This window comes from Sylvia atricapilla, chromosome 18 (genome assembly GCF_009819655.1).
Source record: "Sylvia atricapilla isolate bSylAtr1 chromosome 18, bSylAtr1.pri, whole genome shotgun sequence".
NCBI lineage: Eukaryota > Metazoa > Chordata > Aves > Passeriformes > Sylviidae > Sylvia > Sylvia atricapilla.
The window spans coordinates 2,604,470-2,631,688 of NC_089157.1; the positions used below are offsets into that span (position 1 = coordinate 2,604,470).

General features: G+C 55.4%; 5 protein-coding genes and 1 long non-coding RNA gene across 13 annotated transcripts in view; 3 read left to right on the forward strand and 3 right to left on the reverse strand.

Moving 5' to 3' along the window:
* ITGB4 (integrin subunit beta 4) overlaps positions 1-4,523 on the forward strand; it is a 29,039-nt gene extending 24,516 nt beyond the window's left edge. For all 3 annotated transcript variants that reach the window (XM_066331992.1, XM_066331991.1, XM_066331993.1), the window contains 5 exons: positions 132-320; positions 555-710; positions 1,148-1,312; positions 1,724-1,837; positions 2,389-4,523. In XM_066331992.1, the coding sequence (XP_066188089.1) occupies positions 132-320; positions 555-710; positions 1,148-1,312; positions 1,724-1,837; positions 2,389-2,519 (755 nt within the window). In that variant the 3' untranslated portion in view covers positions 2,520-4,523. The remainder of the gene's footprint in view (positions 1-131; positions 321-554; positions 711-1,147; positions 1,313-1,723; positions 1,838-2,388) is intronic.
* Positions 4,524-4,826: 303 nt separating this feature from the next.
* Positions 4,827-9,238, reverse strand: GALK1 (galactokinase 1). Its single transcript, XM_066332007.1, has 8 exons — positions 9,021-9,238; positions 8,062-8,251; positions 7,630-7,749; positions 6,992-7,127; positions 6,380-6,561; positions 6,012-6,162; positions 5,681-5,843; positions 4,827-5,021 (listed from the first exon to the last, which is right to left on the reverse strand). Exons 1-8 carry the CDS (start codon positions 9,183-9,185, stop codon positions 4,950-4,952), a joined length of 1,179 nt encoding a protein of 392 aa, XP_066188104.1. The 5' UTR covers positions 9,186-9,238; the 3' UTR covers positions 4,827-4,949.
* LOC136369540 (uncharacterized) lies at positions 9,184-17,114 on the forward strand. The gene is made up of 13 exons (XM_066332443.1): positions 9,184-9,639; positions 9,948-10,242; positions 10,306-10,413; positions 10,609-10,995; positions 11,840-11,898; positions 12,005-12,040; positions 13,024-13,076; positions 13,348-13,752; positions 13,973-14,018; positions 14,119-14,184; positions 14,666-14,725; positions 14,861-14,943; positions 15,100-17,114. The coding sequence occupies exons 1-13, from the start codon at positions 9,184-9,186 to the stop codon at positions 15,299-15,301; spliced, it is 2,256 nt and encodes a 751-aa protein (XP_066188540.1). The 3' UTR covers positions 15,302-17,114.
* A 66-nt stretch (positions 17,115-17,180) lies between these two features.
* On the reverse strand, positions 17,181-18,700 carry H3-3B (H3.3 histone B). Its single transcript, XM_066332011.1, has 4 exons — positions 18,536-18,700; positions 17,979-18,120; positions 17,749-17,902; positions 17,181-17,661 (listed from the first exon to the last, which is right to left on the reverse strand). Exons 2-4 carry the CDS (start codon positions 18,104-18,106, stop codon positions 17,533-17,535), a joined length of 411 nt encoding a protein of 136 aa, XP_066188108.1. The 5' UTR covers positions 18,107-18,120; positions 18,536-18,700; the 3' UTR covers positions 17,181-17,532.
* Positions 18,701-20,979: 2,279 nt separating this feature from the next.
* LOC136369280 (uncharacterized) lies at positions 20,980-21,859 on the reverse strand. The gene is made up of 2 exons (XR_010744990.1): positions 21,322-21,859; positions 20,980-21,141 (listed from the first exon to the last, which is right to left on the reverse strand). It is a non-coding gene; the product is annotated as an uncharacterized lncRNA (long non-coding RNA).
* A 114-nt stretch (positions 21,860-21,973) lies between these two features.
* Positions 21,974-27,219, forward strand: part of UNK (unk zinc finger) — a 45,010-nt gene continuing 39,764 nt past the window's right edge. For 3 of the 6 annotated variants that reach the window (XM_066332001.1, XM_066332005.1, XM_066332006.1), the window contains exon 1: positions 21,975-22,240. In XM_066332001.1, coding sequence (XP_066188098.1) covers positions 22,143-22,240 — 98 coding nt within the window. In that variant the 5' untranslated portion in view covers positions 21,975-22,142. Of the gene's footprint in view, positions 22,241-27,219 lie in introns of all 6 variants that reach the window. The other 3 variants (XM_066332004.1, XM_066332002.1, XM_066332003.1) reach the window with 2 other exon arrangements.

Below are 27,219 nucleotides of genomic sequence, written 5' to 3' on the forward strand. Positions count from 1 at the left end.
TGGCAGAGTGTGATGGAGGTGGCTGGGGAGGGGTCCTGGATGGCTTTAGCGGTTTGTTTGAGACAGACTTTAGGTGAAAGCTGTGGCTCTTTGTGCCTGCAATGTGCAATCCTCTTCCCTGCATGTCCCAGGAGAGGTGCACAGGATCACCATCCCCAACCCCAGCCAGAACTCGGTGGTGGTGGAGGACCTGCTGCCCAACCACTCCTACATCTTCAAGGTGAAGGCGCAGAGCGAGGAGGGCTGGGGCCCCGAGAGGGAAGGAGTCATCACCATCGAGTCCCAGGTGGACCCACAGAGCCCGCTCAGTCCCGTGCCAGGTGAGGTGGCTGGGGACAGAAGGGTGGCACTGATGCCTCTGCTGGTGGCTGTCTTCTCTCCCCTCGCCACATCCTCAGCTCTCCTTTCCTTCCTCTCATTTTGGAACGTGACCTTCTTCCCCTGCACATTCACGTCATATTTGTTGTCCAGAGAGCTGAGCCCTCCCAGCTCTGTGCAGATCCCTCCCAGGCTCCCTTTGCTGTGATTCTGAAGTGTCCCCTGTGCCCTTGCAGGTAGTCCCTTCACCCTGAGCACCCCCTGTGCCCCTGGACCACTGGTTTTCACTGCCCTCAGCCCGGATTCTCTGCACCTCAGCTGGGAGAGACCCCGTGAGCCCAATGGGCCCATCCTGGGCTACAGGATCACCTGTGAGATGCTGCATGGAGGAGGTACAGTATCAGGCAGAGGCAGCACAGCTCCCTGGTGCAGAGCACGAGATACCTCCAGCTAAGGCAGCAATCTGCTGTGTTTTGGACCAGTGAAACAGTTGTTTGCTTACATCAGTGCAGACAAGGTGGGGACATGAGGCTGATTCCAGGCCTGGGAGCTGGCACTTTGTGCCATTGCATGGTCTGGTCTAACAAATGTGGTGGGAAAAGGAAGGACCTGTTGATTATTGCAGCCAAAACCCTGTGGAGGTTGGTTGTTGATGTTCCCCGCTGTAGTGAAATGGGATTGTTTTAACCCTTAGTAGAAGTGGATGTAATCCTACAGCCTGTGGGGTGTACAAAGCTCGGGGAAAGCTGAGGCAGCAGATTTGGGGGGGAGTGTGTTTGGAGGGACCATGACTCTAGTCTGTCTTCACCACTCTGTCTCTGTGGATCAGGGGAGCCCAGGACAATCTATGTTGAAGGAGACAACCTGGAAACCACCCTGACTGTGCCCCACCTGAGTGAGAATGTCCCGTACAAGTTCAAAGTGCAAGCCAACACCACCCAAGGCTTTGGGCCAGAGAGAGAAGGCCTCATCACCATTGAATCTCAGGACAGAGGTACAGTACTGTGTCTTTGTGGAGGTGCAAAGAGAAACCTCTCGGAGCAGGGAACACAGCCCCTGCAGTCACTTTCCAGCTCTGGTGGTGGCTCCACGCTTCATGAAAGACATTGAGAGAGTTTTCCATGAAGGCAGTGCTGTGCCTGGTGAACACTGCCCCAGTCCTGGTGCAGTGAATGAGGGAACACCTGCCAGTGTTCAACTTATGGTGAAACTTCTGCCTGTTTGTACAAATACCTGGAGACAGCTTCTTACTGCCCACGTGTGAGACTTTCCCAGTTCCTCCTGAACCTGGCTCTGATATCAGCAAGGGAAAATTCCTAAGCTTGCTGGTCCTCACTGTGCAGGATTGAGGAACTGGAAGTTCTTTGTTACTTCTTGACTGACTTGTCCTTTTCCTTCTCCGCAGGTGCTTTCTCCCAGTTTGGAGGACAGCAATACATGAGAGAAGTTTACAAATTCCCCACTGAATATACCACCAAAACCAGCATCAGCCACTCCTCTCTGGATCCCCACTTCACAGGTAGGGGCTCGTTGTTGCTTTGCAACCCTCAGAAAACAAAGGGTAATTCTGCTTGTCCAAAGGTTTGAGCCTGCTTTTACCTCAAGTGCCAAAGGCAGGGGAGGAGGGTCCATCAGGTGGGAGTGAAGAGGGTCAGTCCTTTTCCTACAGTGTCCCTGCTTTGCCCCAGGGAGAGCTGCAGTCATTTCCACACGTGCTGCCCAGTCCTGGAGGGAATGCTGTATTCAGGAGTCCTCCAGCACAATCACTAGGGACCAAATCATAGCTCTTCCTGCAAGGTTCCATCTGTTCAGAGCAGAAAGAACAGAGCAGTGGGACAAACATCTTTATTCACATCAATGTAGCTGTTCTGTGCTGTCCCAGTTGAGCTCTTGGGTTCATGCTGCAACACGGAGAGTTTGGGAGCTGTTAGGAGATCCATCCTCATGAGTGAATCACTTGGTGGGGAGAGGTCCTTAAACAGCACTTTCTGTGATGGAAAACGAACTGCCTGGAGTTGCAGGGCAGACCGTGTTCCCTGTGACCCCATACCTGATGCCTTCCCCTTGCAGATGGGATGGTGGTGACCACCCAGCACGTGGAGAACTCCAGCAGCACCCTCACACAGGAGTTTGTGAGCCACACCGTGATGGCCAGCGGGACCCTCACCCAGCAGGTGGAGAGGCAGTTCTACCAGGCCTGAGCTGGGGCAGGCCCAGCACCAGCAGGACTTTTGGGATCAGGTGCCAGGATCTTATGGAATGACTCAAGGGTGCTTCATCCAGGCGGTGCCTGGGCAGCTCCTGCTGCAGGTGCAGACCCTCTGTGGCACTCCAGGCTCTGGACTTCTCCTTTGGAGCCCAGCACACTCAGAGCTCTGGCACAGCTGGGTGTGTAACCTCATCCTTCAGGGCAAAAACTGGCGTGTCTCCATGGCTTCAGCCTTCCCAAGTAAATGAAACAGAATGATTTTATTGTCAGGTCCTCAGTTTTGAGAGGATCTCAGATGTCAAAATCATGATTTATAGAGGGTCATCATTTCCATCTTTGCTCCAGGCTCTCTGGCAGGTCACCTATCCACTGGAGATGGTTGTTTTGCTCAGTATGGGGGTTTTTATGAGAGCTGCAAGGCAGGGGTTTGGGGTAACATGTGCTTTCTCACTGCACCTATTTGTGTCTGTCCTTTGCTGCTGACATTTGGTACCACGATAGCAAAGAATAACCTTTCATTTGTGTTGCATTACTTGATGGCCTCTGACTTTTGTTTTTGCATACAATATTGTACAGTTTTCATAGTATATATATAAAAATATATATAAATGTATTTTATTATTTTATAAAAAAATGGAGGTGGATGAGATCTATGCTGAATGTGGAGGCTACACTGGGATTGTGGCTGCTGGGAAACATGAATAACTGGAAGAAATTAGTTAAGGGCCTGATCCAAATGCCACCTGAACCCTGTGCTGAGGCTGGTGGGCTCTGCCTTCGACCTTGTATCCTTCAGCACCTGAGAGTCCAGTAGCAGGCTGCAAGGGGCCAGATCCACTCACTGCAGAGCATCCTCCAGCTGGAGCATTTGGACACAGAAGGGCTGGGAGCTTCCCAGAGGAGGGAGAGGGATGGCCCCAGCAGCCAAGATGGGAACTGCACTGGGATTGCTTACACAGCTGATGTGGAGAGAGATTTTGGGGCAGAGTACCTTGAGTATCTTCTAAAAGACTTTTTGTCCAGCAGCAACATCTATAAAGGCACTTGTGATCCATCAGTAAACACAAAGGAAGAGCAAGGCTGGAACCAACAGGCACAAGTCTGAGATTCCTTGAGCCCCAGTTCAGCTCCTCTCACACGGCTGGGCTGAGCTGGGACTCTGCTGGGTTTCATGTCCCAGTGCTGGGCAGGATCCCTGGAAGCTCCCTGCCCTCTGCCAAGCAGACTCCCTGTCTTGCAAAGCAGTGCAAGGTTTCCCTGGCATGTTCCAGCTGCATGGGAGCAGGTGAGGAGCCTGCCTGGAGGAGCAGCTGCCCCTGCTCTGGATTAGAGCCTCCTTGGATCTCACAATGAACCTTGGTGCCTTTTTGCAGTCTTCTCCTTTTTATTTCTTTTTTTAATTTCCTTTTTTCTTTTGGACTCTGAAGAAGAGCTCATCACCAACAGTTCCTTCTCCTCTTCAGGCTTTTTATTTCACTGGAGGAAGGGTTGTACATCTTTCAGCCAAAGATGGATGTGGGTGAATCAAGTCCACAGGAGTCTCCATAACTATGGGTGGAGCTGGGTCAGTTTTGAACTTGGCTCAAGGGATCCTTCACCAACCCTGAGGTTTTACTGTGCCTTCAAGAAGCACTTGTATCTCCTGAGCAAGTGCCAGTGGCCTGAGGCTGCCTCCTGCCTGCTCCCTTCTTGCCTGGGGTTGGGATTTTCTCTCCTCCTGCACAAGGACTCCATAACCCATTCCCTGGGCTTTGTGATCCAGGGTCAAAGACTGAGAACTGCCTAAACAAAGACTTTCCCAAGAATTTTAACCAAAGATGATCCCATTCCCCAAAGGAATCAGGCCTTCCCCATGCACGTGCACTAACCCAGGCCTGTCTGTTTTAATTTCATCTGGTTGTTGGATCTGGTGCTGTCTCAGCCTTTCCAAGCTGGCTCCAGAGCAGGTCTTTGATCAGATGGCTTCCTCTTGCACTCAATAAATATTTTCTCTATATTCTGCCTCTTTATTGTTGTTGGGTTTTTTTTTGTTGTTGTTTTTAAGTAAACTAAAAAAATCCCCCCTACTATCTTCCATTTGGAGCAGATGTAGGGCAGGGGCCAGAGGCACATTCCCAAGCAGGAATTTCTGCCGCATCTCAGTGCCTGCTGCTCCTCCACTGCCATCCCCTCCTGTGAGTGCAGCTCTATTGGACTCCACAGCCCTGGTACTGGCTCCTTACACCAGTGCAAACTGGAGTTAAACCAGTATCCTCTGAGGAACAGTCCCAAGTGATTTTGGCTCACATGGGCACGGAACAACTGTGCAAATGTTTTGCTTTTATTAGGCAAAGAATGCAGATGGACAAACTGATCCCCTTGGGAAAGCCTTGGGGAGGGAGGCGATGCCAACCCAAGGTTCCCAGGTGAGGTGGTCACTCCTCTACAGGGGCAGAGCCTTGGCCCCTCCTGAGGGCTTGGTGAGGTAGAAGGTGGCTGTGCCACTGTATTTCTCCTGAAAAACAAGAGGAGCAGTCAAGGCTGGGGTTCTGGGGCTGGGGGCTGCCAGAACTGGTCAGTTCCACACTCACTCAACCTCCACGCTTCACTGTACTGTAACTACTCATTTGGGTAGTTACAAAATGCCTCCCCTGCCCCTCGTTTCCTCCTCCCCCAGCTATTTACAGGGGGCACCATGATCTCCCAAGAGCAGAAAAATGATGCTCTGCCTTGTTCACAGGCCCTATATCCTGATACCCCCATTCTGCTGGCATTTCCAGCTACCTGTGCACACCAAGGTGCCGAGTTAGGGAACACTGGTGATGGCACTGAGATCTTTCCTGGGCTGTAACTGCCAGTGTTCAGCTCAGCAGTGCCCAAGTTCAGCTCAGATCACTTCTCTGTAGATGGATTTGGCCTTCCTGAAACTCCCCCAGCACCTTTTCACTCCCTTTCTCGATGCAATGATGTCCTGGGGCAGGGCTCTGTGACTGGCACAGTGCTGAACTGCCTGCAAGAGCTTAGTGGCATCCACAGACTCAGGGCGACTCCTGGATGAGTTCCACCAAGCCCAAGTGGCTCAGGAGTGACAGTTCAACAATGTCCCTGTGTTGTGCCCCTGAGTGTTCTCTTGGGATCTTCCAGTCAGTCTCCTGGAGCTTTTCTGCCACATACCTGGATGTGCTGCTGGGCTCTCTCTGCAGCTCCTGCTTCCAGCAGCGTCACCGTGCAACCTCCGAAGCCTCCCCCTGTCATCCTGCTGCCATAAACCCCATCGACTTCCAGGGCTGCTGCCACCAGCTCGTCCAGCTCCGGGCAGCTCACTTCATAGTCATCCCTGGAGAGAGGAGACCAGTGCTCTGCCCTGTCCTGCACCCTGGGCACAACCACTGCACCACCGACAGCTTCAGCTTGTGTCCTGGTGCAGCCAGCAGCAATGCTGGGTGCTGCACATCCCGGTCCAGCTCTGCCTAGAAGGGCTGTCAGTATCCCGGGTCATCCTCACCTGAGGGAGTTGTGGCTCTCCACCATCAGCCTCCCAAAGGTTCTGTAGTCCCTGCACTGCAGTGCCTGTGCTGCCTGTGCTGTCCGCGCTATCTCGCCGATGACGTGCCTGGCCCGCCGGAACACCTCATCCCCCAGCTGGCTCCTGGCCTCTGCAGAGACAGTTGTGTCCCTGCAGCAAAGCCTCACAGCCTGCACGATGCTGTGGGGGTGCATCCTGCAACCATCCTGTGCCAAAGCTGCTCTGCCTGCAGCACACTCCCATCACAGGGTGTGCGCCCACCCGCCTGCACCAGGTCTGAGCCCACGGGGCACCAAGCTCTTGATGCCCCAAGGGCCGACCAGAGAAGAGGAGGGGACTGTCCCCACCTTCCAGCTCGGCCAGGGTGGCGTCCCTGAGGCTGGCCTTGCCAAGAGCTGCTGCTGCCTCCTGGCACTGCCGCCGGCGCGTGGGGTACTCGCTGCCCGCCAGCGTGTGCCGCACGTTGGAGTTGGTGATGAGCACGGCCAGGCTGGTGTCAGCCAGCGGGACAAGGACGGTCTCCAGGGACCTGCAGGGAGAGCTCAGCCATGTGCCCACCCCTCTGCCTGCCCCAGGCTCTCAGACACCTGAGCGAGGCCACGTGGCAGATCCTGAACTACAGAGGCAAAGTCCAGCTGGTTTAGGATTTCACTCAAGCATTTCACTCCCTCCCGATTATTAGTTCCATAAGAGAGTCTAATGACCGCAGGAAAGACAGCCCAGCCCAAGTAGCAGAAAGGTTCCAGGAGAAGGAATCAAGACAAGGAGGAACTGAAATGCAGGCTGCCCTGGCTCCATGATGAAATTTTTGGGCTGGATTCAAGGGTTAACCTTGGGCTGGGTTCAAGGATTAACCTCTCCCTGCACTCCTGCCCTTAGTTCATGGCCACAGGGCCAGCTGATCCCCAGCTGCTGAAGGAGGTGAGCACAGCACAGGGAGCCCAGCGCTCCACCCTGACCTGCAGTCGATGAGCAGCGCGTGGCCTTCCTTGCCCATCACGGATATGAACTGGTCCATGATCCCACAGGGCATCCCAGCAAACACGTGCTCTGCTTTCTGGCATGCCAGCGCCTTGGCTACCAAATCCCCGTCATCTGTGCCACAGCAGAGACACACAGGTCAGCAGCTCCTGCAACTTTCTCCCTTGTTTGGGAGCAGGGGAAGCAAACATGGAAGTAAAGGGTTGTTTTCCCATGGAATGGGGTTTTGCAGCTGCAGGTGCTTGCTCCAGCACCACTGCATGGCATCTCTGCCAGCCTGGGTGCCCAGATCCAGCTGGGTGTGATAATTGACACTGGTGTTTCAGGTATCTTGATTTTTGGGGCCATTAGGGTGGGGAGAGGATGCTCCCAAGGGAACTTCCTCTCATCCCCCTGGCCAGCCCCAGGAGTGGTCCCCATGGATTTTAGAGGTCTGGGCAGGTCAGGCTGGATGAGCCAGAGGAGCCACACAGGCAGGGCAGTGCCAGGTGGGGAGATGTTACCCACCCACAGCAGCATTTTCCCAAGGGCTGTGGGATCTAGCTAAGGGCACCCCCCTCATCCCAGCTCCCACCTGGAAACAGATGCTGGGGCCCAGGATGGAGTGCTGCCTTACCAGGGCAGAGCTGCTGGAGGAAGGTGTAAGTAGCCACCTCCAGAGAAGCCGAGCTGGAGAGGCCCCCGCCCAGGGGGATGTCACTGGCCATGACAGCGCTGAAGCCTGGCACGGGACCACCTGCAGGAGGAGAAGAGAGGAGGAGGGCCAGGAACCCCTGCAGGACTGTGTGTGCCCTACAGCGCCTGGGGAGTGACACAAGGAGCCCCTGTGCGACATTTCAGAACATGGGGTGACCCACAGCAGTGTGACCCTGCAGCCCCCCAAGCACAGAGGGGCTTTGGAGCTGAGATTGAGTTTGCTGGGTGCTGGTCCTGGCAGAGCCGCAGGATTACACAGACACTAGAAGAGCCCCTGGAGCACTCCCAAAGCTGCATCTGAACAGCAGTCCCCTGCAAGGGGGCTCTGGCCCACCCTCAGCCCCGGCCTTACCCCGGTAGTGCTGGATGACACCCTTGACGTAGTTGGCCCAGCGGGGCAGCCCCGGGCTCAGGGAGCCGCCGGCTCCGGGAGCCGGGAACTGCACCTTGTGCGGCTCGTCCGCCTCTGCCGACGTGGTGACGATGGAGATGGTCCCGTCCTGTGTGGGGGATCCCACCAGCACCGTCCCCAGCTGCAGGGCCTGGGCGTGGGGAAGGTGGCCTCAGACCCTGCAGCACCCCTCAGAGCATCCCCACGGGTGGCAGTGGACAGCTGTGGCTGCTTCAGCCCACAGCTGGAGCATCCAAGTGTTCTTTTTTAACAGCTCAGAGTCCCCACTGCACACTCCGGCTTGACACAGAATTAAACTTCTGCCTATTTATTCACACTCAGGGGTCAGCGTTCCCAATGAACGCCGTGCCTGACCCCCAGCTCGGTGCCGGGTGCTGCTTGTTGGGTTCTGGGGGAGTGGTAACCACATCAGGAATGGGAGAAGTTTTCTTGCCCGCCAGGGAATTCAGCTGACCTGCTCCCAGCTCCTCAGCCTCACAATAATTAGGCTGGAGGTTTGATTTAGGACTGAGGGGGGACATCCCCGCTGAGCCAAAGAGGTTCGGAAGGAGCAGGAAGCTCCTCCTGTTCTGAACCATTTCTGCCACCAAAACATCGCTCTCTGGGAATGGGAAGTTGTTCGAGGGGCGGCAGAAAAAAGGCTTCAGCCTGTCGGAGATGTGGCTGGGAAGAGAATCGCTTGCCCCGTGAAGCGAGTGAGGCGCTGTCTGCAGCGGGGGCTGCAGCAGCTCCGGCTCCGGACCACAGGGCCCTGAGGGGATCCCGGAGGAGCCCTCAGGGTCCCGGTGGGGAGGGGACACCCTGGGACAGCAGTGGGAAGGCCGTGGCCGAGGACCCCCGGCGGCTGGCAGCAGGATCCGGAAGAGTGACACGGCGAGAGCCCGGAGCACGGCCCTTACCATGGGCAGCACGAAGCCGCCGTTGTAGTCGGTGTGCTCTCCGATGAGGTTGACCCGGCCGGGGGCCCACGCCGCCAGCACCGCCGCAGCCCCGAAAGCCGCTTCGTGCGCCCGGCGAGCGGCCGCCAGCAGCGGGCACGAACCGGGATCCGCCGGTTCCGCCATGGCCGAGCTGCACCGCCCCCGAGGTGTCCCGCACCGCCCCCGAGCGCTCTGCACTGTCCCCGAGCACTCTGCGCTGTCCCCGAGCACTCTGCGCTGTCCCCGATGGGTCCCGCACCGCCCCCGAGCGCTCTGCACTGTCCCGGAGCACTGTGCACTGTCCCCGATGTGTCCCGCACCGCCCCCGAGCGCTCTGCACTGTCCCCGAGCGCTCTGCACTGTCCCCGAGCGCTCTGCGCTGTCCCGGAGCACTCTGCACTGTCCCCGATGGGTCCCGCACCGCCCCCGAGCCCCGCACCGCCCCTTCTCCCGATCCACGGAATCGCTGTTCGCGCGTGGGCATCCCTACGGACAGGGCAAGCGCTTGCCCACACACACCCCGTGTGTAGCTGCCGCGGGGCCGGCACCGAAGCTCTATAACAGATATATCCATATCCCAAAGCCTGTCCTAATACGCGTAGAGAGAGATAAAAATACGTGTTTGTTTTGCACGTGTGCCTCCTATATGCGGTTGGTGCCGATACAATGTGTGGAATTCATGTACCTGTACAGCTCAATAGGTATACGTGTCACTGTGTTACACCTCTGTACATCAGTGTCTGTGCTTTGTTTGAGTACACGTACACCTGTGTGTGTGTGAGAGGTTCCCCCCGCCTGTGGGGCCGGGCTGCTCCGCTCCGCTCCCGGGGCGGGGCCCGTTCCCGGTTTCCCGTTCCCCGTTCCCGGTTCCCCGTTCCCGGTTCCCCGTTCTCGGTTCCCGTCCAGCCGCCGTCGCGGGGTCACCTGGCGCTGGGGGACGAGGAGCCCATGGCCAGGAAGGAGCCTCTGCTGAGCGCCCTTAAAGGTGAGCGTGGGGCCCCTGGCACCTGTGCCAGCTCCTTCCAGCAGCGCTCGGCCGCGCACCGGCACCGGTCTGACCGGACCGACGGGGGGCCGCGCTGGGGCTGCCCGGGCCAGCCCCGCCGCCCGACCTTGGCTTCGAGCAGGTTTACCCGAGCTCCTGCCCAGCGCAGCCGGGATGTCGGACCCTCCCGTGGGGCCGTGCAGAGCTGTCCCCGGGGTACCCCTCCCCTTTCCCCGGCTGGGCACCCAAGGGTGCCGCCGCTCTCTCTCCTCCCCGCAGGAGCGGTGCTGCGGCTGCGGGAGGGCGGCGGCCCCTGCACGGACACCTCACCGCACCTCGTGTCCCTGTGCCAGCTGCTGGAGAGCATCCTGCGCAAGGGGCTCCGGCGTGAGTGACCCTTCGTGCCCGGGCGGGCGGTGGCAGCGTCCCCAGGCCCGCGGCGAGGGGCCTCGCACTCCTTTCCTCCCGCAGAACCAGCCTGGGCCTTCCGGAGACGGGATTATTGGCACTGGCTAGAGCAGCTTCCCCCGGACACCAGCGGCCGGTGAGAACCTCCGAGCTAGACCGGGGTGAAAATCTGAGCTGTGCTGGTGTCTGTGACGATACTCTCATCCCAAAGATCCCAGGTGCAGGGAGGATGCTCCCGTGTGCTGCCAAAACTGCTTCCACTGTCCCCAAACAGGCCGACCCCTCTGTCCGCCAGCATCCGGAGAGCCGGGGGCTGTGAGCGGACGCGGACGGCGCAGGGCCGGGGGCGACACTTTCTGCGCTTGGCTCTGCAGGGGAAGGTGCTGGCGGTGGCCGTGAGGCAGCTGGCACAGGTCCCCCGGCTCCTGGAGGTGCGGCACGGGGCGGGAGCTGCTACCCACGGGCCACGGGCTGCAAAACGGAGGCGTGATCTGTGCTGTTTCACTGGGTTTCAGTTTTATGATCCAGGGAGCTCCATCCTCGGCAGTGAAGATCTCCGGGGTAAGATGGTGGCTCACCCAAGGCAGGATGCAGCCTGTGTTATGGCACTGCGCTGCTGCAGGGGAGAGGGAAGAGTCCACTGTGATTTTTCTAATCCAAACTTAGCTCTGGAATCTAAATATGTTGCTGCAGTGATGGAAAAAAAAAAAAAAAAGGTGTAAATATTTAAACAGGGGTTTAATCCATCTAAGTTTGCTTTAGTGGCATGGGATAGGGAAATTGCTTCTGAAGTATCTTCCATGTTATTCCTTTGTACCAAGGATTCTACCTTAAGCAGACCCAGTCTGGTTTGAGGGGAGGCTGTGTTGGATAGGCCTGGACTGAGGGGTGGCACGGGGGTTTAAATGGCTGCATTGCCTTGACAGGCTGCAGCACTCCCTCCATCCATGGCTGTGCTCCTTGAGGGGCCAGGCCAGGGTGGAAGCCTTTAATATCTTGATTATGATAAATAACTCCATGTTAAACCTGTACATCAATGGTCTATAAATCACCCATGCTGCTGGTGCATGAGCAGATTGCAGACCCAGCAGTGTGGTTGCAAGGCTTGTGTAGGAGAGCCTGGGCAGCTTTGCTGTACTTCTAAGAGGAGAAATAGTAGAATTTGCTCCAAGATTTGGTCTGAATTTGGGGGGAAAAGGTGCCAAGCTGCACCTGTGCCAGCAGTGAGAGCCTGGGATGAGCCTCCACAGCTGCTGGGTGTGTGGGATGCTCTCAAGGCCTCACTCCCAGGACTCATGAGTTACACTGCAAATGGCTTTATTCTGTCCTCTGCTGTGTCCCTGTGAGGCTATGGCTGCCAGGAACCTGGCAGTGACACTGCCTCTCCATCCCCATCCCTCTGCAGAGCCTTTCCTCTCGCTGCTGCTGGTGCTGACAGAGATAGATTTCTCCCTGGACCTACAGGTGCAGTGGTGAATCAGTGGGGTGGTGACCAGCACAGGCCTGCCAGTGTGGGGCCCTGGCCCCTTCCTTGCTGGGACGGATGGTGCTGACACTCCTTTGTTTGCAGAATTGCAGCTTCTTGGATGAGAGCTGGCTGCTGCCGGTAAGAGCCCATCGCTCCTGGGAGCTGTCCTTCTGCCACCTGGCTCTCCCTGAAAAGTCAAATGAGGAAGATAAGGAATGGTTTGGTGGGGAGGATTGCCACACAGCCCGGGGTGAATTGGCTCAGGTTCACCAGGACGAGTAGAGCTGCCTCTGCTATAGAGGTTGGATCCTGCCGGGTACCTGGGCCCTCATCTGGAGCAGATCCCAGCACTCCTGGGAGTAAAACCCAGCAAGAGAACCACCCAGGCCTAAATCGCTGATAGAAGTGAAGTTTTCCCATGTTCCCGTCCCTGATTTCTTGCCAAAATAATCCCCATTTCCCTGGGCTGACACAGATTACGCCTCAGCTGGTTTCACTCTTGGTTTGCTCAGTGAAACATCAGTGTGTTATTGAGAACAGCAGGGACGCCTTCATGTCTTTTAACAATGAGGAGCATCCCTCCACCACCTTTTAAATGCAAAAGAATCCCCAAAAAGCTCAAGGCGGCTTTGGGACTGGTCAAGGCATGCACTGAGCCGTGGTGCTACTGCAGAGCCTGGGATCCCAGTGGCTTTGGGGTATTTCTGAGAGCCAGTGCCCCCGGCCGAGCTGGCCGTGTCTCGGGTCCCTGGCTAATGCGATGTGACAGTAAGTGCTGCTGCAAACAGCAGCGGCTTTGGGGAGGGGCAGCTGCGTCCCCCGGCTGCATGGGGACATGTGGGGTGAGGCAGGAGGGCTCTTCAATGAATTGAGGTTTGCTGTTGCTTTGCCATTCCATCCATAGAGCAGTTTTGTCCCTTCAGGGCCTGGGTACAGCCGAGTCCTGAGAGAGGACAAAGATGAGCAGTCACTGATGGTCTCCTCTCAGCCTGGGACTTGCCTCTCCCTGGGCTCCCAAAGCCCTGGGTTGGCATCAGTGCCAGAAATTATCCAGGGCATGGAGTCCCTTGGATGTCCCGTGGCCATTGCCAAGGGCACTGTCACCATCCACTCTCTTTCAGGTGTGCAGCACTTATGAGACAGTCCCGTGCCGAGCACTGGGGATGGTGCTCAGGTAAGAGCTCTTGATCCTCCTCTCTGCTCTCCAGAGGGATCTGGTCATCATAGCACTGAAAATGCCCCAAAAAAGGGAAATAAATGTCCTCCTGAGAGCATTGGGGCTGTCTCGGGTGCTTTTCTCCCCACCAGCTCAGCCTTGCCAGTATCTGCCATCCATAGGGTGGCTTTTCCCTGCATTCTGTGTATGGGTGAAATGTCAGGGATGGCACAAAAGGGGAGCCAGGCAGGGTCCCTGGGGCTCAGTTGAGGCTGTTCTGCACCCCCAGGTACGTGGATGGCCGAGTCTTTGTCACCAAGGTGCTCCCTGAGAGCCAGGCAGAGGTGGATGAGGTGGTGCTGGCCGGTGACATCCTCGATGAGATCAATGGCTGCTCACTGAGAAACGCCTTCCCTGGGCAGGTGGGTGGCAACAGAGGGCTGGGGTGTCCCCCCCTCTCCTGCCCCCTGCTCCCCTCTGCTCCCTCCTCCCTCCAGGCTGGGGCTGTGCTGCAGAGACTGAAGGGACAACCACTCACCTTCCGCCTGCTCCGGTGGCGGTGGCACGACGGGACTGTCTTTGAGCCACTGCTGCCCTACCTGAGGGCTCTGAAGGAGAAGGAGCCCCACTTCGAGCTCCAGCACAGCCCCCGGCACAGGGGCGAGGGGGAGCCCCGGCAGCAGCAGGGGGGCAGGTGGGTCTGTGCCATGGGCAGCCCCAGGCTGGGCTGAGTCCTGGCACTGGGGTAGCCCTGTGCCCACACTATCCCAGATCTCTGCTCAAGGCTGTGGGGTCAAGGCTGCCCCCACGGCCTGGAGGTGAGCAGGGGGCTGGCAGCATCTTCCCCCATAAAGAGCAGCAGGAGGGATGTGTGGGGTCCTTCCTCTGATGCCCCCAAGCCCTTTTCTCCCCAGGCTGCTCTACAACCTGCAGTACCTGGGCCAGACCAGCGTTGGGACGGTGAGGCTGTGAGGCAGAGACCTGCCATGGGGTGAATCATCTCTTGTGGGGTTCTTTTCATACCTCCAAGGGTTGTTCCCTCCTTTCCATTCCATTTCAGTACGGTGGCAAAGAGGTGCTGGAGGAGGCCATCCCTGCTGTGCTGGAGAGGGATTTGGCAGCACGGGTGAGCGACAGGGCTGGGGACATCCTGGGAAGGGCTCTGTGAGAGAATGCAGGTTAACAGGGTCTCTGCCATGGATATTTTTTCCTGCCAGCTCCAGGTTCACTTGGCTTGGCTGAATATTTGCCACCCCATCACCCCTGTGGGGTTTTTTCAGGTCAGAAGCACCTCAGCAGCCAGGATAGGAAAGGGCATTAAGGAAAAAAAATGCAACCGCGTGCAGGAAAGCACTTGGAAAACTCTGGGAAGTCTGATTCCAGGGGTACTTTAGGGCCCAGGTCACAGTTGTTTGAGCCTCTGTGAAAAGACTGAAGTGTGGAAGCACTGGGTGGTGGGGGGAAAAGAGCAGCACAGAGGAAACTTGAAGAAGCTGGTGTTGACTGTGCTCCATCACCTCTGCATTTGGATAATCTCTGGTGAGTGATTAAAAACAGAGCTCAGGGCTGTGCTGATCAGAGCTTTTTCCCCCTCATCCCCCCTGCAGGAGGTTTTATTTGATGTGAAGGAGGCAGAAGTCCTTGTGCAGGAGAAGGCTTCTTCCAAGGTGAGTGAGTGACATCCAAGGTCTGGGAAACTGGTGGCATGAGGAGCCCAGCTGGAGGGGTCCTGGGGACAGTATAAAGCAGGAATGGGGCTGACAGGGACACCAGACACCAGCCCCTTCCTGTCCCCTGCACAGCTCCTGTGCCGCCATCCCTACCCCTCCATCTCCTGCGTGGGACGCTGCACGTGGAGCCCCAGGATCTTTGCCTTCTGTGTGGTGTGAGTGCTGCCTGTGGCCCTGGGAGGGGGGACAGAGGGACCTGGGGCTGGGAAAACAAGCAGGCGAGGTCCAGAGCAACCACAGGGTCCTGGTGCGGCTGAAGGCAGGGCTGGGCTCGGAGCTGTGCTGGATAATGGACATGTTTCCATTTTTAGCTCTTCCCCCGAGAGCCCTGATGGGAGCACGTTCAACTGCCTGGTGTTTGCATCCAGTTCTGAGCAAGAATGCGAGGAAATCATCGGGAGAATCGGTAAGGGAAGGGTTTATGGCTTCAGCTGCCATCAGTCACTCCGTGGAATAGCAGGAATTCTGTTCTGGTCCACCACATGCAGGATGCAACTCAATTCCTTTTGTTGAGGTTACTAAGATGAAGAGATACTTTGCTATTTCTCTGGTGTGGGTTGTTTTTTAAAGGACCACTAGACAATGATTTTATTTTAAGAAACAGCTTCTCCAGCATACTCAGATGCTTCATTGTTTTCCAGTAAGGACTTGGAGGAAATACTGTTTTCAAGGGATGTTGTTTTAAAGATAATTTTCTTGCAGGAGCTGAGGCTGCTATTGCAGCTCAGCACCAAACCGTTCACAAACAAATTCCATGACTTGGATTTTTTTTATTTTCAATTGACCTAAATGCAAGCTGTGTGGTTCTTCCTGAATTCCATGGACTACTGAGGATCCTCAGTTTTCCCCCATGGAGACATTCCTGACAGGCAGTGGCCCTGGAAAGGACTGCCCAGGTGATTGACAGGAGATCACTGAGCCTCACCTGAAGTTTGAGCTGGTGCTTAACTTTGTCTAAATTGTGACCTTAATTACTTTGTATCAAAGGAATCTTTTCCCCTACAGCTTCAGCAAGAAGAGGAAAACACGTTTAAAACCTATCATTTCAGAACAGGCTTGCGGCAGGATGCTGCTGTGAGCCAGGGGCTGGGTTTGCTCTGAGCGTGCTTGGAGCAGTGTAGGACAGGGAGGTGAGGAGGAGGTTGTCTAACAAGGTGGCTGAGGAGTGCCTGTTCCTCCAGCTGCAGGATTTAAGCACACAGAGTGGTTTGTCTGAGGGAGAACTGCGTGATGAGGCACCACTGTCCCAGCAGCAGCTGAGGGATGCAGGCCCTGACTCCCAGAGTGAGTTGGGATGATTTTCATGCTCTTCCTCACCATGGAAGACAGGAGGGAGATCATGGACAGCCAGCATCGATTTACCAGAGTCTGGCCTGAACTGCTGCTACTCTCTCCCCAGAACACCACAGTGCGTGTGTTGGAATAAATCAAGCCAGGCTGGCTCAACCACTTCCCTGTGTGCTTTCTGCAACAGCTCCAGCCTTACTCGTGCAGCCTGTTCTGGCAGGGCTGAGCAGCCTTGCCCTCCAAGCTCAGTGTTAATTACCCGCGGTTCAGGTGCAGCCTGAACACTTTCCTCCACCACGGCCCAGCAGGGTCTGGCAAGAGGAACCCAGACCTGCCTTAGCCAAGCCTGAAGCAAAGGTTGGAGTATAATTCCATTCACTCCAATGAGAATGCCATGGAGCACCCACCCGTGTGCTCAGCAGCCCATCTGCTCCCCAGGGTGTATCCCCAGCTCTTGCCCTTGCACACTCCATCCTCCTGTGCAGATCCTGGACTGGCACAGCCCAATCTCATGGCAACACTCCCCCACCTCAGCAGTGGGAACAGCCAGGTGGTTTTGCTTCAGGCAGACCAGTCACAATTCCAAAATAAACTTTCCCTGAAGCCACAGGGAAAGGAGCAAAGCGCATTTTGCGTCCTGATTAGAGAAAAGCCCCCCAAAAGCAGCTTCAGGCAGTCCTCCTGGACCCGACACAGCTGTAGGGCTCCACTCTTACTGGCAACAGCAGGTACTCAAGCTGCAGAAAAACCCCTTAAAAGTTCTCCATTCTGTTGCCAGCTGATGTTAAGTTGCAACAACAGCAGAAGCCCAGGATTACAGGAAACTGGAGGAGGCAGAAAGCTTCTTCAAGCCCATTCAAACCAAATGACAAAGAGTCCTCACATGTGAATGTAAAACATTTAATTTAAAAATGTTGACACTACAATATATAAAATAGCTATTATAAATGCACATAGTGTATTCTATAGCTGCCAGGTTTACGTTTTTAGGAAACTGTAAGTTACACTGTGGTTAAGACTTGTAGTTTCACCCTCTGAAGGAAGTCCACATTTGATCACAGTGATGCATGGTCAGACTAACAGCCCCAATTGTTAAACACTTGGATCAAGTCATAACCAGTTTTATTGCAAAAGGACCCTGTACACATTTATATCAATTCTAGTACCTTACAAGTTTATCTACCCAACAAGTCATTAACATACAGAAACATGCATGAGAAGCAAGAAAGAACACCCATCCCTTCTGCATATTAGCAACTTGTCACTCCCGAGCCCGAGGCTCAACATCACTGAGGTTTATGTGAACAGTCACTTTTAGCATTCATCCTGAGTGAAAGATGGAATGACTTAAGTACAAATGCAACATATTATAAACAATTTCTTACAAAAAAAGTCACAAATTAAAACCAAAGTATTTTACAGAATTAACTACAAAACACCATAAAAACAGCCTTCACTTAAGCTCTCTCTCCCCGTATCCTGCGAGCCAACTGGATATCTTTGGGCATGATGGTGACTCTCTTGGCATGGATAGCACACAGGTTTGTGTCTTCAAACAGACCCACCAGATATGCCTCGCTGGCCTCCTGTTCCAAGAGCACAAGAAGAAATGTTGTTAGAAACCCTCAGCGCAGCTCCCCCAGCGCCGCGGCCCAGCCGGCCCTCAGCAGTACCTGCAGCGCACCGATGGCCGCACTCTGGAACCTCAAGTCTGTTTTGAAATCTTGGGCGATTTCCCTGACCAGCCGCTGGAAGGGCAGCTTGCGGATCAGCAACTCCGTGGATTTCTGATAACGACGGATCTCACGGAGCGCGACCGTTCCCGGCCTGGATGGAAGAGGGAGGAAGGGGCGGTGAGGCGGGGCAGGGGCTGCCGCAGCCGGGGCCGAGCCGAGGGCCTTACCTGTAGCGGTGAGGCTTCTTAACGCCGCCGGTAGAGGGGGCGCTTTTCCGGGCCGCCTTCGTGGCCAGCTGCTTGCGCGGCGCCTTCCCCCCAGTGGACTTGCGGGCGGTCTGCTTTGTACGGGCCATTTTTCCTCACTTACCTACAGAGACAAGAACGTGTGACAAGGGGGCTCGGCTCTCCCCGTCATCCCCAGGCCCGACGACACAGCGGCCAGTGCCCTCAAGCCCCAAACGCTCCCCTCCCCCGCCGCGGGCAGGCGGCCAGCGGCCTCCCCCGGGACGGGGAGGAGCCACGGTTACCCCACCGCCCCCGCCTCGCGGCCCAGCCGCTCCCCTCCCCGGGGAAAGCGGACTGAGTCACGCCGCCTCCTCCTTCCTCCCGGGCCGCTCCAGGGTGGGGGGGGAGGTGCAATGGGGGGGGATGGGAACCGGCCGTGACTCAGGGCACGTAGGCAAGGCCTGGCCTATCTACCGCGCTCCAGGACGACCCAAGGCCGCGAACAGCCGGACAGCACCACCGCCCGCTTCCGAACACGTCCGCTGTCTAGTACTTACCGGTACGAAGAGAAGGAAGCGCCGGTGCGGGTAGCGCTGCGCGCCGAAGCCTCTACGCTGTGTTGCTGTCCCGAGCCGCTCCTCAGCCGCCGCGCCGCTCACTGCGCCCTCCCCGCCGCGGGGATACGCATTTTATAGTGGGGGCGCGCGCGCGGCGCGGTGACGCCACAATGCCTGTAAGCAACGCGCCGCGGTATTGGCCGGGACCTCCGCCGTCGCCGTCGCGTCACCACACACAAAGGCCGTGCTCCGCTTCCCCGGCGCTGATTGGGTGCGTGGCCGGGCGCTGATTGGTTGTTAAAGTAGGCGTCCGATTGGGCGTTGAGGGAGTAGAAGGATCCAATCGCTGACGGGCGGGCTCTCTGCGCGCTGATTGGACGAAACGGGGCAGGGTTTGGATCCTACCCTTTGTTGCGAAGCTCCACAATGGGAAGTCAATAGGAGCGGGGCGAGCGGCTGCGGCGCCGCGGGATCCCCCGGGCAGCCCCGGCCGGCCCCGGCTGCCCCCGCCGCACAGCGCCGGGCCCGGCCTGCGGAGCGGAGCCGCCCGGCGGGGGCTGCGAGCGGCGAGGGCCGGGCCGCGGGGTCTCCCTCGCCTCCGCCCCCTCTCCCCCGGGAGCCGCCGGTGAGCGGCCGCTCGACACCCGCGCCCGGGGGTGTCCGTGGGGGCAAGCGGAGGCCCCCGAAGGGCAGCGGGTCTGGCAGCGCCTCCGGCAGTTCCTGCCCGGGGTTGTCATTCCAGCTGCCGAGGAAGGGTTGTCACAGGGCTTGGACTCGCAGTGGGCAGCAGGGCTGGGATGTGACTGCCCCAAGTCCGAGCCTGACCTTTGGCCCTGGGAGGGGAGTATTCAGGAGATGGGGCTCAGCTCCTCTACGCTGCCAGTCCGCAAATCACACTGACTCTGTGTGTCAGAGTCATCCCCAAAGCCAATCACAAAGTTTCATTGCAAGTAGAAATCCAGAATTCATGCTCCCTCTTGGTACCATCTTCGCATTTATCTTCCTAAGATAAATAACAGTTCAATAAAAATCTTGTCTGCTGCCTTAAGTTACACCTTGATTTATATCGCTGTTTTACTGCATTTGCATTGACTGGGGAGACAGGTCCCTGCCCCCACGGGAAGGCTCCCAGGATCAAGAAGAACAGGTCCCAAATGCCCCGGAGTTGTATCACGTAGCATCCCAGGGAACACAAACAGCCGCTCCTAAAGGCGTCCATGAGCTTCCCAAAGTGGAGTGCAGCACGAGTCACCCACTCTCTGCATCTTCAGCCTCTGAGGTCAGCGCTGGCCCGGTGGGAAGAGCCAGGATGAAGCTTGGCACGTCGGGAATGTGTTGGGAGCATGTCCTGCTCCATCCGCTCAGGCAAACGCGGCACCATGGTGTGACAGGACTGTCATGTGTGCCCAGGCCGGTGCTGCCCGAGGGACTTTGTCTCCCCTGCCTCTGGTCCTCATTTTCAGGTTCATTTTCTCTCTTCTAAAGGAAAATGTTAATTATTTATCAGAGGCAAAAAGCTGCGTATCCATGTAGTGGCTTGGGAGATGTAGGTGAACACTCACTGCGTTGTTTTGGAAGGATGGAAAGGGAAATTCCCCTTTCCTCCAACTTGCTGGTTCTGGTGGTAGCAGCATTTAATGCATTTAATTTGTTACTTTTGAGAGCTTACTCCAGTGTCACTCACGCCAGGAGGCTGGGTGAAACTTTGTTACCACGAGTTCAGAGTCTTTAATTATTTCCTTCTCCAGTTTTCATAGCAATGGCTGCTTGGACTTTTCATTTTAGAGATGCTTTAGATTTTTTGCTCTCCAAAACGCTGGATAAAAGCCAGCTGTCCCCTGGGGTGGAGCAGGGTGAGGGACAGGTGTACACACCAGCTAAGGAGGGCAAACCAGCACACGTTAGCACAGGTGGGAATAAATGCACCCTTGGCACATCACCTGCAGTGTTCTCAGCGCTTCCCATCGCTTGTCAGGGCGTGTTGATGTGTGAAACAATTGGAAGAGGAAACAGTGTCAGCACCAGGTTGTAGAGTAAACGTCAGCCACCAGGGATTGGAGCCTGTGGCATCCAAATCCCTTGTGACAAAGTGCAGGTTGGTGGTGTTTTCGGTGTGATTTCTGAGTGTTTGAGTGGGTTTTCCAGCAGGTTTCGTGGCTGACAGCGGCTCTGGGTTGGGTGTACGGGTGTGTATGGAGATACTCATTGTAACACCTGCATGCTTTCACTGAGGAAAAGCCCTGCTTGACCAGGAGCTGCATAATTCCAGTGCTCCAAGCTTCTCATGGGGGTTAAATGAATAAGAAGGTATTGATATACTGCGATTTATTCCTGCAAATGCCTGAGAATAAGCTACTAAATCACCTCAGGACAAGCCTGCCTGCAGTAGATACTAAATCAGTATGAATGAGAATTTAAAAAGTGATTTGCCTCCCCAAACCAGCTGCAGAGACTAGGCCTGAAGTTTATTATTAACGTTGGTCACCCGTGTGGGCTGGCAGAGGTAAAAAAGGTGTTTGCCCGATAAATGCTGCGTGCCCTTTCCCACACCGCTGGAGATCCCAGCGCCAGGAGCGGTTCTGTGCGGAGCCCCAGAGATCAAAGTCCTATTAAAAGAAACTTGTATCATTTCCTCCCCTGGGAGAGAAGTTAATTGGCAGAGGAAGCGCTCCACATGGGAATTCGGCCGATTCCTTGGACACCGCGGCTTCGGGGTGGGGGGTTTCTCCCAGGGGAGGGCGGGCAGCCCGTGCTCCGGCCCGGCGGCCAGGTGCCATTGGTGTCACCTGCTCCGAGGTAGGTTCTCCATGCGCTCGCTGGGCCTTCCTCCCCCTCCTCCTCCTCCTCCTCCTCCTCCTCGGGCCGCCGTGCTATTCCCGGGCACTTCCTGCACGGCCTCGTCCCGTGGGTGGGGAGGGCCCGGGAGCGATGAGCGATGCCAGCACGAAAATAACCCTCTGGCCGCCGTCCCGCGTCCGCGCTCAGCCCCCGATGCAGAGGAAGAGAGGGGAGGAAGGAAGTGAGGTCGCCTGACACAAATAACTCCCAGCCCCTCAGCAGTCCCCCGGGCCGGCCTCTCGCCGCTCCCGTCCCCAGCGGCCTGGAGGGGCAGGGCCGAGCGGGCTGCGCCGCCCCCGGGGTCGGTGTCCTGTCAGGGGTCGGTGCTCCCCCACGGGCTCGGTGGCTCGCCCCTCACCCTCAGGGACTCCGTGTCCTCCGGGGGCTCGATTTCCCGCGGGGCTCGGCGCCGTCTCTGCGCTCGGGGCTCCCAATCCCGCCCCACCACCGGGGGGCGCCCCGGCGCGCCGCCCCCACGGCCCCGCGCACTACACCTCCCGTCGCGCCCCGCGCCACAGGAAGCGCGGAGGCCGCGCCGCCGCGGGCCGCCTCTGGGAGTTGTAGTCCTGCGGGCCGGAAGCCACCGCCCGCCGCGTCCCGGGCTGGCGGGCGGCGCGCGCGCGGCGGGACTACAAGTCCCACCCCGCCCCGCGCGCCACCGGGGCGGCAATGGCGGCGGCGGCGCCTGCGCGCGGAGCCCTCCGTGCGGACCGCGCAGAGTGAATAATAAAGGTCTCCTCGGCGGCGGCGGCGGCGGAAGGCGGGAGGCATGTCCAAGGGCCCGGTGGCGGGCGGCCCCGCCGCGGCCGGGCCGGCGAGCGCCGCAAGCGCGCTGCAGGCGCAGCCCGAGAAGCCGCAGCACTACACGTACGTAGAGCCGGGAGCTTCCCCGCCGCCGCCCGCCCGCCCGCGCGCCAACACGCGCCTGACGTCAGCGTGCGGCGCGCGCGGGGGCGCGCGGGGGGACGCGCGGGCACCGGCTGGAACCGGCCTCGGCCGGCGCGGGCCGGGGGCGGCGGGGGGAGAGGGAGGGGCGGGGGATGAGCGACCCCCCCCTCCAAGCCCCGTCATGCACCGGGGCCGCCGCGCCTCCCCCGGGGTGAGGGGACCCCGGCCCCTCGGGTGACACCCCCGGCCCCTCAGCCCCCGGTCCCTCCCCCCCGGGTGACACCCCCGCCTGGAGTGGGGCTCCGTCCCCCGGGATGTGAGGGCACCTCCCGGCGACACCCCCGATCCGTTCTGTGGCGGATGAGGGGACCCGCTAGTGACACCCCCGGGCCCTCCCCCGTTGTGTTAATGGAGCGGCGGGCCCTCTGGTGACACCCCTGCCCGAGGGCTGTGAGGAGACCCCTGGGTCCCCAGCTCTGACCGCCGCCCACAGCTGGGGGCTGTTCCCCCGGCTGTCACCTCGTGTGGGTTGGTGCTCTGAGGGGTTGAGGTTTTGGTGACCCGGGGCTGTCACTCCTGTCCTCCATCCTCTGAGGAGTTCCTTGGGCCTGTGGAGGGAGGTGTGAGGTGACAGGAGATCCCGAGAGTCGCAGCCTCGGTGGCTGGCGATGGAGGGTTCGAGCGGGTGGCTCTGAGGCCAGGTGGCTTTGCGAATGACAGCGGTGTGTGGAATATCCCCTTTGGAAGGCTTACACTGAAATCCGGATGAGCGTTTGCCCCGTTCCTGCTTTTCCTGACACTGTGCAGGTGCGATTTGGCTGTGCAGGACACCCCGTTGGTGTATGTCACCTCCATCACTGGAGGTACTTCCACTTGCTGGAATGTTGTTGCTGGAATGTGTCTTTCCTAACCAAAAAATACTGCTTCACTGCGTTTTCCTAAGGAAACCTGTTGGAGCTGTGTGAAGTTGGCCTGTGGTCACTTGTTGAAGTTTGCAGTGGTGGTAGTCCCATCCTCTTGTGCAATAGGGATAATGGATTGGGAGTGAGCATTATCTTCGTGAGGTGGACTGGGGATGGATGGGTATGGCTGGAAATAGGTCATCTGTTCCCTGTCCTTAAAACAGAAAAGTTTGGAACTCTTCTGTGTGAACAAAATACATATGCTGGGCCGTTTGCTCTTATCATTTTAGGGTGTTGTCCTACAAATACCCTACAAATACTCATATCTCTGGCTTGTGTCAATGCTCCCACCCAAAGTGAGACGTGTGCTCCGTGTGCTTTTAATTTCCATTTTCATTGGTGGTGGACTTCCCTACATCCACACTGTGATACCTGGCATAAAAAGAGCTTTGAGGAGTTCACAGGCATGGATCTGTACAACCTGTGTGTCTGCTGCTGGGATCACAGACTACCTGCCACCCCGTTCCTTCAGGTTGTTTGGAATATTATGGCAGAGTGAGGGCTTCCAGGTTTTATTGTGAAGATCCTGTCATGATCTTTAGGGAACTGTCAAGCCACAGTCTCTTACATTGCATAGTTTCTGGTGTGGTCTACGAGTTTGACAGTTTTATGGGGGGAATGGGCATGGGAGAGTCTGCTGGGAATGCTGCTGTAGGGAAAAAGAGGGAACAGGAGCTGCCTGTAGTGATGGAGTGACACCAGTGATGGAGAAAGAATCGGTCAAAAGCAAGAAAGGAAACAAGAAGATGAGGTTGAGAAAGTGGGAGCACTGGATAGAGGAAGGTGAAGGTGATAACTTGGCTAAGTATGACTGTGGAAATAAGGATGTCAAGTATTAGGAAAAATAGAGGAAGAAACACTTCAAGAAACGAGAGGAGATTGGGAAAGAGGACGGAAATGGGACAGCGTGGAAGAAAGCTGGTGGTGCAATTAGCTTCTTTCCAGAGGGCAAAACTTGTGTTTTGAAGATGGATGCTAAAAATAGTTCAGTGAAAACAGTTGCAGAGGAGCTGAATAACCATAAGTGAAAGATGGGTTTGGGGGCTGCTGAGTGCTGACAGCGGGATGTGAGCCATCCTTTGGAAGTCTAGGATGTGTACACTGGGTCACATCAGACTGTAAGCCTCCTCCTGATAACATATGGGAGCTTATTTGGTGGTCGCTCATGTGAACAAGTTGTATGTTGTCAAAACGTAAATATTTTCTTCCTTTTTTTCCCCCCCTTAAATACAGTTTGTTTCCATAAAATGACATGAGGGTTACAAGTTGTAAACTCAAGTAAGCTTAATTATCTGCATACTTTGCTGTTCCCTGGGGACAGGCAATCTGGTGCTGGGGATCTCTCTGAAAGTTTTGGTTGTATTTGTAAGGAAATGTTCCAATTTCTGTATTAGTGTGAATTTCTAAACTCTTGGTGTTACTTGCATGAGATTTTTTAGATACTTCAGACCTCTGTTTTTCTGTCAAGAAGCCTCCATGTTTAATTTAGATGTGCAGCAAAAGAAAACGTGGGAAAAATAGAGCTGGTGATGCTCTCTCACACCTTTGTCACTGTTTGTTAGTAGAAGAGGCCAAACTTCCATGATTTGTGTGCTTTGGTAGCAGTTGTGGCATGCAGCTGGATATTCCTGGAGACAAGTCGCTGGTAGATGCCAAAGTTTGCTGTTTAATTATGGATGGCCTGCTCCTTGTCTGGGGATCTGGTATTCCATTTGTAGCACCCGAGTGAGTAACAAAATACTCCCTTGTTTTCTCCCTGGGGTGCTGGATTAGATATTCCTGCATGTGGCTGCTTTCTGTGATCCCGCAGCTCCCGTAGCAGGATGAGACCAGCAGATTCCTGGGAAGGAAGGGATGAGACAGCCTCGTTCCTGGGGTTCCTGGGGGCTGGGATCAGCTTGAGGCTCTGCAGAGGCAGGGTGGGAAGTGGATTTGGTTTGGGTAGGCTCCGTCAAACCTCAGCTGAGGATTGGTTTTGCAGCGTTTCTTGGCTCTGTCTAGCACGTTATTTCTGCAGGTACTTCTGTCTTCAGTGTGTATCTACACATGTGGGTAGAGCTTGAGTTGGAAGAAACTGAAAGCAAGTGCTCAGGAGCTGTTAGGTACAGAGTGCTCTGGGGTAGTTTTGTTCTGGTACAGTTTCTCTGCTGGCAGCGTGGCTGATTTCAGTCAGACTTGATGCTTTAATTGTGAATTGTAAAGATTGTTTCCACTGCTTGGGTGTTTATTGATCTGGCAGAATTTAGATAAGTGAAAGTGGAGCAGCCCTTTGTTCACTGTGCATTCACCTGAAAGTCAGACAGTTTAATAACTCTGCAGGAAAGCAAACGTTCAGGTGGAGATAAATTAACCCATTTAATAAAAAACAGAGAGTCCTTTCAGTTGGGTGCATTCAGAGTACACACGCTCACAAGCAGCATTGAAAATACTCTGATTTAGATGATAAGCTCTCTGGGACACAGATTTGTTGTGCATAACCCAAGCCATTGCTACTCAGTTGCTACATTTCTCTTGAGTGTGCCCATCTTAAATATGAGCAGCACCCTTGGAGGGACCTTCAGGATTCTGTGTCCTGACTGGCTGTACCCTCACTTGAATTCTGAGTGAGATGCCTGGGAGCACATCCTGTCCTCTTTTGCAGTGCATCAAGATAAGCTTTGTGATTATGCCTTTACAGCATAAAAGGCAGAAAACTTGTCTTTCCTTTTGCACAAGGAGAGGAATTGTGGGAAATTCCTGAAGGATTAGTACCCTGGAAGTCGTGCTGGAACTGCATCCACATGGTTGGTTGGGCTGTCATGTAGTGACTGCTGGCTTGTGCTCACCCAAGCTTTGTCTTGTTGGCCCCATTCTGGTGGCATTTAGGCATGGAAGAACCACAGGACTTGAATGAAGGACATGGTAAATGGGGGTGAAAATGGAGCTGGTGCACTACTTTAGCTATTACTGAAATCAGAGACATTCTTGTGTCTGCATCGTGCCTTGTCTGGTGGTTTCTCAGCCTTAAACAGGAACTCGGGGCAGCAATGGAAATACAGGTGAAGAAGAAGTAAAAATACCAAGACCATAGGTGTGCTTATTTAAAGTTTTATTTATTTCAAAATTGTACATGTGAGTTCTTACTCAAAAACGTACCTCAGAGCATCCGTAGTAGCAGAGAGTAATCCTTATCTCGTTATCAGTGCACGGTGTCTCACCATTGGCAGAGCAAACAGGACATGTCTGAGCTCAAAGGTACAGACAGTGTCTGTGGGAAGAAAACCAATAAGCAGATGTGTAGCTAACAATTTTTCAGAGTTGCTGTTCGCTCTCCCAGGGCCCATAACATTTACCTGCACAATCTATGATATTATACATTTGATGGGCTTGAGTTGGGTGGTCTTCACACCCTACTGCATGAGTTGAGGCTTTGGAAATTGTTTTTAGAAACCTTTTGTGTTCTTTTTAAACCATCAGGACTTCTAAAATAACAAACTGCTGCCCTAATTCTGCTTTGGTTTTACTGGTGATAACTCTTAGACCAACAACCTGATATGGATTTATACAAGTGGTAGAAAGTCGCTGTGTTGTTCAAACAAACAAACAAAGCCACCTCAACAAAACAAAGCACAAAACTGAACAAAGAAAAGAAAATGCCCAGATAACCCAGAAAACAAAAATACCGAAAGGAAACCCTGGTGGTTTTTAGATTTGGTAATATCTTTGGAGAAAGCACAGAAGATGTATAATAGATAATGTTATTATTGTATTCTGTACAATGTAAGTTAATACCCTTAGGAAAGCACAGAGTGAGTCAATACTTCTAAACCAGTGGTCTACTACATCATTACCTGTAAATGTCATCTTATCAGGAAAGTATAAGCTGGTTGTTATTATTGGTATTTTTTGAGTCTGTGTGAACTTCACTGAATGCACATTCAGTGCCAGCTGTTATTAGGAAGTGTGAATAGTTACAGGAAGTTGGAAATATAAAGTGCTGGAGTGTGAACAGGAAGA